The 10,442-nt window shown below is 45.8% G+C and overlaps 1 protein-coding gene across 1 annotated transcript in view; it reads left to right on the top strand.

The window, feature by feature from the left end:
• Nucleotides 1-10,442, top strand: part of NWD1 (NACHT and WD repeat domain containing 1) — a 115,386-nt gene that overhangs the window by 67,491 nt on the left and 37,453 nt on the right. Inside the window, exons 11-14 of the mRNA XM_006768436.2 lie at nt 347-544; nt 4,805-4,927; nt 8,518-8,720; nt 9,800-10,072. Coding sequence (XP_006768499.1) covers nt 347-544; nt 4,805-4,927; nt 8,518-8,720; nt 9,800-10,072 — 797 coding nt within the window. The remainder of the gene's footprint in view (nt 1-346; nt 545-4,804; nt 4,928-8,517; nt 8,721-9,799; nt 10,073-10,442) is intronic.

Genomic DNA, 10,442 nt, shown 5'->3' with positions numbered 1-10,442 from the left:
GGGTAGTGGAGGTGGCTGGGCCCCAGAATAAAACGCAAAGAAACGCCAGATTGCAACTGCGATAAGGCCTGGGGCGGGGACTGTGCAGACTGGAGGGCTGGACTGGAGAATGCTTTTTTCCCGAAGTGACCTTTGAGCTGAGATGAGAATGAGATGATCTGCACGAGAAAGGGGAGGGGAAGAAAACGTTCCCAGCGGAGGCCCAAAGGCTGGAAACTGCCTGCGCACTTGAAGTAGGGGCAAATGTGCCTGGATAAGGGGCAGGAGAGGATGATGGGCAAAAGGGGGCATGCTTGACCCAGAAAAGCAGAGCCCCTCCCTTTAACTGGAGTCCCCTCTGTTGCAGAGAGGAGCATCCTATATACAGAAATCCTGGCCAGACTCTATTTCTTCGCCACCTCGCATCCGGCACTGGTGGGAGAGCTGTGCCAACAGGCCCAGCGCTGGTTCCGGGAGTGCCCACACCCTGTGCTGGTGCCTCTGGGAGGATTCCTCCAACCCCCAGGAGGACCCCTCCGGGCGACCCTCACTGGCTGTCACAAAGGTGGGTCTCCCCAGTGTAGCAAAAGTCCTACCAGGCCCCTCTCCCCTCCCCACCTTGCCTGGGAACAAGGGAGGGTAGTTGTTTCAGGCAACTCTCTGGGGCTCCCCTCTGCCAGTCTGGAGGCCCCGAGGGTGCCCACAAGGCTACCCCCACTGTCTCATGCTGCGTCTGCAGTCCACAGGGACTATAGACTACCAGTGTGAAGACTGCTAGTGAGCCCAGAGTGAGGGGTGCCAACTGCCTCAGGGCTCTTGTCTCTGAGAATTGAGTGCCCATCGTACAGAGTGTCTTCAATTTACAGGCTGATGTTAGTGAGTCAGGAAGCTAAGGGCTGGTGCCTGACTGGCCCCTGAGATGCGAATGGAACTTGTAGATTCCCTGGGACACCAGAATGTCAGTGGGTCAAGAGAATTTCTGTATTCATTTGTCATCCATTTGTCCATTCATTCTTCCTTCCTTCCTTCCGTCTGTCCTTCTTTCCTTCCTTCCTTCTTTCTTTCTCCCGCCTTCCTTTCCTTCTTGCTTTCTTCCTTCCATCCATCTATTCATCTATCCATTAACCTCTCTTCCTTTTCTTCCATTCATATATCTCTCTGTTATCTTATCCATCCTTCCATCAATTATCCATCCATCCATCCTTCCTTCCATCCATCTACCCATCACCACTCATACTTCCATTAGTTACCTTCCTTCCGTCCCTCTATCCACACCACTTATCTTTCTATTTCCCTCATCTGGCCATCTTCCATCCACTCACTTACCCTCCACCCATTCATACACTCAGCCATTCACCAGTTTGCCTACCCATCTACCAATTGACTCATCTGTCTACCCATTTAATAACTATCTATTCACTCACCTACTCATCTACGCTGAGTACTATTTGGTCACCTGTTTCCTAATAGTTGCCTATGTCTTGCTGCCTCCCATTGGGCCATTAAAAAAATCGGGCTGAGTTTCTAGCTGACTCCACCTCCCTTTGTTTGGGGGAATTTTCCTGGAAAATGTGCTCTGAGCCAGGTGCACAGCTCAAAAAGCCACAGTTTGCCAACCACTGGTAGAGGAATCTTCCTAGGACACGTGCTATCAGCCACATGTACAGCTCTCATCCTCTCCCCCAACCCCCACATCCTGTTTGCTCTGGGGAAATTTGCTCAGTAACCGCCTGGTCACATGCTGTTTCTTTTCTATGAATTAGAGGCATGTTTCTTACAATGGGTTTTAGGTGCATTCATTTTTATTTTTTAAATATGGCATTAAAATTATATTTATCTTAATGGTTGAGCTCACAGGCGCCACCTTAAATTCTGCATCCATGACGAGTGAGGCACTTGCCCTCGGTCTTGGCTCTGCCCCATTTCATCCACCAGCAAACCAAGGCACAGGCCATTGCCACTACTGCCCCAGGGCCCCACGGCAGGGACAGGTAAACTGTCTGCCTTCAGTGTCCCTGGTCTTTACTTAGCATTGGAATCAAACTCTTTGGGTCAGATTCCTGCCTCTGACTGGCTGTGTGACCTTATGCAAATTGATTAACCTCTCTGTGCACCAATTTTTCCCTTTATAAACTTGGGATAATACTGATGATATCCCTGTGTGGTAAGCAGAAAAAAATTCCAAACCCTCACCCCCAATATATATTCACTTCCTAATGCCTGGAACCTGTGACAATCCCCTTATATGGCAAAAGACATGATTAAGTTAAGGATCATGAGATGAAGACTTCATGCCAGATTATCCAGGTGGACCCTCAATTAAATCACAAGTATCCTTATAAAAAGGAAGCAGAGAGAGAGATTTGAAACAGAAAAGGAGAAAACATGGAGACACACAGAGCAGAAGGCTGTGTGAAGATGAAGGCAGAGATCTGGGTGATGCAGCCACAAGCCAAGGATGCCTGGAGCCCCAAGAAGCTGGAAGAGACGAGGAAGTATCCTGTCCTAGAGCCTTCCGAGGGAGCACAGCCCCGCCGACACTTTGTCTGTGGACTTCTCGTCTCCAGAACTGGGAGAGAATAAAGTTCTGTTGTTTTAAGCCGTCCAGCTTGTGGCCTTTTGTTACAGCAGCCACAAGAAACTAATACGCTAGGTCACTGTGAAGTGCTGGGGAAATGACCGGGAATTTCTCTCACCAAGACTTGTTGGGTGTCTATAAGGTTCTAGGCAGTAAGGACACAGCAATGAACAAGACAAACATTATTCCTGTTTCCAGGAAACTCCCGGTCTAGGGTAGTGGGGGTGGCTGGGCCCCAGAATAAAACGCAAAGAAACGCCAGATTGCAACTGCGATAAGGCCTGGGGCGGGGACTGTGCGGACTGGAGGGCTGGACTGGAGAATGCTTTTTTCCGAAGTGACCTTTGAGCTGAGATGAGAATGAGATGATCGGCACGAGAAAGGGGAGGGGAAGAAAACGTTCCCGGCGGAGGCCCAAAGGCTGGAAACCACCTGCGCACTTGAAGTAGGGGCAAATGTGCCTGGATAAGGGGCAGGAGAGGATGATGGGCAAAAGGGGGCATGCTTGACCCAGAAAAGCAGAGCCCCTCCCTTTAACTGGAGTCCCCTCTGTTGCAGAGAGGAGCATCCTATATACAGAAATCCTGGCCAGACTCTATTTCTTCGCCACCTCGCATCCGGCACTGGTGGGAGAGCTGTGCCAACAGGCCCAGTGCTGGTTCCGGGAGTGCCCACACCCTGTGCTGGTGCCTCTGGGAGGATTCCTCCAACCCCCAGGAGGACCCCTCCGGGCGACCCTCACTGGCTGTCACAAAGGTGGGTCTCCCCAGTGTAGCAAAAGTCCTACCAGGCCCCCCCCTCCCCACCTTGCCTGGGAACAAGGGAGAGTAGTTGTTTCAGGCAACTCTCTGGGGCTCCCCTCTGCCAGTCTGGAGGCCCCGAGGGTGCCCACAAGGCTACCCCCACTGTCTCATGCTGCGTCTGCAGTCCACAGGGACTATAGACTACCAGTGTGAAGACTGCTAGTGAGCCCAGAGTGAGGGTTGCCAACTGCCTCAGGGCTCTTGTCTCTGAGAATTGAGTGCCCATCGTACAGAGTGTCTTCAATTTACAGGCTGATGTTAGTGAGTCAGGAAGCTAAGGGCTGGTGCCTGACTGGCCCCTGAGATGCGAATGGAACTTGTAGATTCCCTGGGACACCAGAATGTCAGTGGGTCAAGAGAATTTCATGCTCTGTATTCATTTGTCATCCATTTGTCCATTCATTCTTCCTTCCTTCCTTCCGTCTGTCCTTCTTTCCTTCCTTCCTTCTTTATCCCCACCACTTATCTTTCTATTTCCCTCATCTGGCCATCTTCCATCCACTCACTTACCCTCCACCCATTCATACACTCAGCCATTCACCAGTTTGCCTACCCATCTACCAATTGACTCATCTGTCTACCCATTTAATAACTATCTATTCACTCACCTACTCATCTACCCAGCCATCTATCCATCCATCCATCCATCCATCCATCCACCCATCCATCCATCCATCCATCCATCTACCAGCCCACCGCCATTCATCCATTCCTTTTTCTGCTCACCCACAATCTCTTGCATTAATCAGGAGGCCACTGAATACAATTAGCTTGTGGTTCAAATGTCAGTTATTGCAGCTCAGAACACTTCTATGCCAGTTGCCTTATAGGGAAAGCTATACTCCCAAGGCATAATGCTTCCAAAATAGAAATTCTAAGCAACATTAAGTACAATTAATGGGACAATTGATTTAGGGTCAGCCACTATAATGCTGTATTGAGAAGGATTCTGAGACTGAATCTGGTTTAATGGAAAACACTGTGTATTTGTTAGGATACAGTTCAAATGTTGTAACAAAGGCCAAAATAATAGCGGCTTAAATTAAATAAAATAGTTCATTATTCTCTCACATTACAGCCCAGTGTTCCCCAGGGGGCAGAATTGCCCCTGGGTGAGAATAGCTGAACTAGAGAGACACTTATGACCAAGTTATGGTTTAGTCCCCAAGAGCAACATAAACATTATAGCCGAGATCTGAACCTGGTGTGATGGTGTGATCAAACCTGCAGCCCTTTGGGGTACAGGGCTGTCAATGATTACTGACAGCTCTGGCTTCGAAGTTCTGGCTCTGCTACTTCCTAGGTGTGTGGCTCTGGACAGGGACTGAACCTGTCCGTGCCTCAGTTTCCCTATCTGTGAAGTGGGGACCCATTAGAAGACCTCATGGCTGAGCACTTGTACCTGGGCGCTGATGTCCCCACTGTTGTCTTCTGTGGGCTGTAGGCATCACTGCTATGGCGTGGAGCCTGGAAGAGAAGCTGCTGGTGGTTGGCACCCAGGATGGCATCATGGCGGTGTGGGACATGGAAGAGCATCAGGTGATCCACATCCTAACTGGGCACACAGGTGAGTCACGGCACTGGCTCAGGATCACCTTCTTCCTGGTGTCCATCAGTCAGTCCCCAGATCCCCTCCGGCTGGAAGCCGGTCCATCCTTGCTGCTTGACACAGTCACTGCAGGGAAGAAACATCTGCACAGCATATATTTCAAGGGACCTGGCATACTGTTCTTAATATGTTTGCTCCCCTTCTTAGCACTATGAGGGTTGCCTCTGCACAACAAAGAAACACCTTCGAGAACCTGGCTGGAGATCCTGGATAGAACCAGGCAAGAGAACCCAACCATGCTGGTCAACTGAACGCTGCCTCCGTCCACACCTATGGGAACCCCTGGACCTGCTGGGGCTGGACCCCAACACCCTCCACTACCAATTCTCTGTATCAAAACCCTGGCTTTGATCCTGCAACTGTTAGTTATCACCACACAACAAAGCGCCCCAAAACATAGTAGCTTCAAACAATAGCTGTTGATGTAGCTCACCTTCTGTGAATTGACAAGTCAGGCTGGACCGAGAGGGGCAGCTCTTCTGGTCTGAGCCAGGCTTGCTCATGCATCCGTGATCTGTTAGTGAGGCATCTGGGAGCTGATTGGTCCAGGATGTTCTCAGCTGAGACAACTCAACTGTGCTCCACAGGGTCTCCCACCCTCCAGCGGGCGAGCTGGGGCAGAGGCAGGGTCTCTAGAGGGCAAGCCCAAGGTCTCTTAAGGCCCGGCACTGTCCTTGGAGCTGGCACCCGGTCACATTCTGCTGGCCAAAGGAAGTCACGAGAACAGTCCAAAGTCAATGAGCCGGGACATAGACTTTATCTCTTGATGGGAGGAGGAGAGCCACACTACAGAAGGTATAGGTCAGGGAGGGTGGAGCACTGTGGACATCTGTGCAGCTTGTTTGGCACAGTGAAGTTTTCATTTCTGCAGAGTCCCATCACCACTGTAGTTCATTCATTTGGTCAATCATTGACTGTGCACTGTACACCAGGCCCTGTTCTGGAGGCTGAAGAGAGACAGACCAGGGCTAAGACTAGGATGAGAGGAGTGAGGTACATGCTTTGGATGTACAATTTAAAGGGGCACCCTGCCCTGGCTCAGTTGGTTGGAGCATCGTCCTGCACACCAAAAGGCTGCAGGTTTGATTCCCTTCCTCAAGGGGTGTTTGGTTTTTATTTTTTATCTTAAATATATTTCTTTATTGATTTCAGAGAGGAAGGGAGAAGGAGAGAGAGATAGAAACATCAATGATGAGAGAGAATCATTGATGGGCTGCCTCCTGCACACCCCCTACTGGGGATCGAGCCCGCAACCCAGGCATGTGCCCTTGACCGGAATTGAACCTGGGACCCTTCAGTTCGCAGGCTGACGCTCTATCCACTGAGCCAAGCCGGCTAGGACATGGTTTTATAGAGTCATATCCCACTTAACGAAAAGAATCTGCTCTGAGAAATGAGTCGTTAGGCAATTTCATCATGTGGGAGCATCATAGTATACAACCGGTGGGAGCATCATAGTATACAACCCACAGCGCAGTAGGTCTGTTTACACCAGCAACATCACAAACACGTGAGTGAGGCATTGCACTACAATGGCTACAACGTCACTAGGCCACAGGGATTTTTCAACTCCATTGTAATCTTTTTTGTTTTCTTTTTTTTTTTTTTCTAAGTTCTGTCTCCTAAGTTCTGTGTTCTAAGTTCTGTGTGTAGGTTCTGAGTTCTGTCAGCTCCATTGTAATCTTATGGGACCACCATCGTATATGCAGTTGTTGACCAAAACGTCATTATGTGGCATAGTCATATAAGCTTTTGCAACCATGTTTGTTTATTTTTCAGTTAACATCATATATTTTACCTTTTTCCATATCATGTATATATCTCTAATTCGTGTTAAACGTAATATAGTGTTATCTATGGGGATATATTATAAAGCATTACTATTTATAAAAATGTTGCTTGAAAATACCCAAATTGCAACAAATAAAAATCACCCCCTATCTTGTTGGAATTTAAATTATAAAGACCTAAAACTCCCTTCCTTTAGTCTCTCCCCCTTTCAATTTCCTCCTGGAAGTGATCAGTGTTCACAGTTTGTCATATGCCAATAGTGAATTTTCTCCAGGTGTATGTTAACATAACTCTCTATACTTTGAGTTTTTGTCAAAAATCAGATCATGCTATTTTATATACTGTGCTGCAACTTGCTTTTATCATAATATAATGTAACAATATTTTGTAGTGATTGAGAGCTTGGGCTCTGGGTTCAAATAGTGGCTCCACTACTTATTAAATAGGTGGCTTTGGATAAGTTACTCTATTCTGCTAAGCCTCAGTTTCCACATCTGTATAATGGGATAATAGTCATATCTCACACTGTTGTTACAAGGATTAAAGGAATTTAATGCATGCAAACCACTTACAACTATGCTTGGCACATAGAAGCAGTAAGTATTGGCTATAAAAATAATAATGATTATCATGGTCAACTGGTTATATATATATTCATAAATATATATATATTTTTTATTTTTAATGCCTGCATAATATCTTCATATAAAACAATGATACAACTAAAGTCCTTTTATACTCTTATTTCTGTAAGACATTTCTAGAAGTGGGATTTCTGAGTCAAATTGTATGCACACTTTTCCTTTATTCTTCTTTTTCTTAGCTATTTATTTTGAAATACCTATAGACTCACAAAAAGTTGCCAACTAAAATAGTACAGAGCTCCTGGGTATCCTTTATTCACCCGAATGACAACATCTTACATAATTATAGCATGTTATCAAAACCAAGCGATTGCACATTTTAACTTTTAATAAACGGCACCAAATTACCTTTTTACAAATATATGTCAACCTAAACTCCCATAGCAAGGTAGGAGAATAGCTGATTTCTTATGTCTTTGCCAGCACTCCAGCGATCAATCTATGCCAATATGATGGGTAATAATAGTATTAATATTTCATCTTGCATTTTTGAGGTGACTATGAGGTTGAGCATCGTTTCATAATGCTTATTGTCTACCCTGCTGTGTCTGTCAATTTCCTGTTTATATTCCTGGTCCAATTTGTGCAGTTATTTGTGTTTTTCTTGCTTATTTGTAAGAACGTTTTGTTTATTAAGGAGAGTCTTCATGTGTCTGTTACATACTGCAAATATTTTCTTCCAATCTGTCACAGGCCTTTCAGTTACATTTTACCTCCTGAAGTTTTACATTTTTATGTAGTCCAATTGGTTAATTTTCCCCCCCATTATGTCTTCGAAATTTCATGTTTTGCTTAGAAAACATCTCTCCAAAATTATACAGTCTGTAATTCTACCTTGCTTTTCTTACACTCCCTGGATGATGCGGACCTTTTATTTCGTTCAATAATCTCTGTTTATCACAGATTCAGCATCTGGGCAGTGGATTTAATCCCAGCCAGTTGTCACACTCTCGCTTTAGCTTTGCCGCATTCCATGATTTCTAACTTGGTCTTTTCAAACCTATCCATCTTTTCTCTGGTAAACCAGGGAATTTCCACGCCAACAGGCATTTGGTAGTTGCAAGGTCAGACGGTTCCCAGCTAATATTCTCTCCCCACCCTGGCCTGCTGCAGGAGAGGTGAGGTGTGTGACCGTGTTTGCCAGTGGGACGCAGGCCATCTCCGCCTCCAAGGACCGCACCCTGCGCTTGTGGCACCTACTCTCCGGCCAGGAGAAATTCACCATTTGGGATGGAGGCTCAAAAGATCCCGCTGTACCTCAGAGCCTTCATGTGGATGAAGCAAGGAAGGTTGTGTATTCAGCATCTGGCTCCAAGGTAACCAAAGTGGCTAATGAAAATGCAGTCACACGAGGCTTGCATTATATTGTTACTGGGCAGTGCAGGATTAAATATTGGAGAAGTGTTGATTGATTTCAAAACTGATTATAGAAATCATCTTTGTTATCAGCAAAAGTTTGGGAACAACAGTAAAGAAATAATGAGTAATAACAGATAGTCTCAAAGATAACTACTGTTAACATTTACATAATTTTACTTTCTGTGGTGTATGTGTATGTGTGTATGTGCATACAAGTGTGTGTGTGTGTGTGTGTGTGTGTGTGTGTGTATAAAACAAAATTGGGATAAACCATATGTGCAGTTTTTTAAAGCTATTTTCATTGGCGCATACCCTTAAACATTCTTCAAAAAAGAGCATCTTAGTGATTTCATAGGATTCCATCGCCTGGCTCCACTGATCCTTTACTGTTGGACAGATAGGTTGTGTCCAGTGGAGCTTTCAAATAACTGAGATAACTTTCCTGATGCATATTTTTTTTTGTATCTCTCCTTGTTTCTTTAACAAACCCTAGAAGTAAAATTAATGGGCAAATGTTTACTATTTTAATAGTTACTGCTGATAAAAAGATACTTTTTTGTGAGGTTAAACAGGAAAACTTCTTTAATCAATAATTACTTGTAATGGACATATATGTCAATGCATATGGTATGCCTGACTTTTGTTCTATTAATAAACCTTTTTATTTGCAGCAATTTTAGATTTATGCAAAGTTTTAAGATGTTATAAAGAGTTCCCACATGCCCTTGATCCAGCCTTCTCTAATATCAACATCTTACATAACATTTGTCAAAACTCAAAAATTAATATTGATAACTTCTATCAACCTAATTCCAGGATTTATTTGGATTTCATTAAACATTCCACAGATGTCCTTTTGCTATTCTAGGATCCGACTCAGGATACCTCTCTCCGACCCCCTTACATTGGGAACTAGCAGAGCGTTGAAAATAAAATGCATCAACTATGAGAAAGAACAGGTCTTGCATTTGACTCTGGAAACCTTGAAGCCTTGGTGTCCTGCTGAGTTTTCTCGTCATTGTCCTCCTTCTGTTAGGTCAATGCTTGGAATCTGGAAACGGCGGAGCTGATTTTCCATATCCGGGGAGATGCCTCCGACCCCTGGATCTGCACGGCAGCGCTGGCTTCCCAGGCCACGCTGCTGACCGTGTCTGCAGGCGGTGTGGTCAGTCTGTGGAGCTCGGCCACAGGAAAAGTGCGGGGGAAGCAACACTTGTCCAGCATCAAAGAAGAAACACCTACCTGTGGGGTCTCAGTCCAGAAACCAGGACACATGGTTGTTGGGTTCAGCAAGGGCTCCATCTGTTTGGTAAGCAACTTGATTGAATACTAGAGGCCCAATGCATGAATTCGTGCACCAGTGGGGTCCCTAGGCCTGGCCGGCAATCAGGGCCAGGGCCTTCCTTCATTTCACACCGCCCCCTGGTGGTCAGCGCACATCATAGCGAGCGATAGAACTCCCGGTCTCCTGGTCAAACTCTTGTGGGGACACTTTGCATATTAGCCTTTTATATACATAAATGATGCCAACATTCACTCGACTCTAAAGTGCTCAGATGTCCTAGGAGTTGGGAGAAGCCATCTCACTGTTGATCTTTTAATAAATGACACTTAGCTTTCTAATCCTAGAGACTAATAATTCAGTGGAGTTCAGGAAACATCTGTTGGTGTCTCCTGGG

The sequence above is a fragment of the Myotis davidii genome, unplaced genomic scaffold (assembly GCF_000327345.1).
Source record: "Myotis davidii unplaced genomic scaffold, ASM32734v1 scaffold1203, whole genome shotgun sequence".
Lineage (NCBI taxonomy): Eukaryota > Metazoa > Chordata > Mammalia > Chiroptera > Vespertilionidae > Myotis > Myotis davidii.
This window is presented reverse-complemented; position numbering and strand designations above follow the sequence as displayed.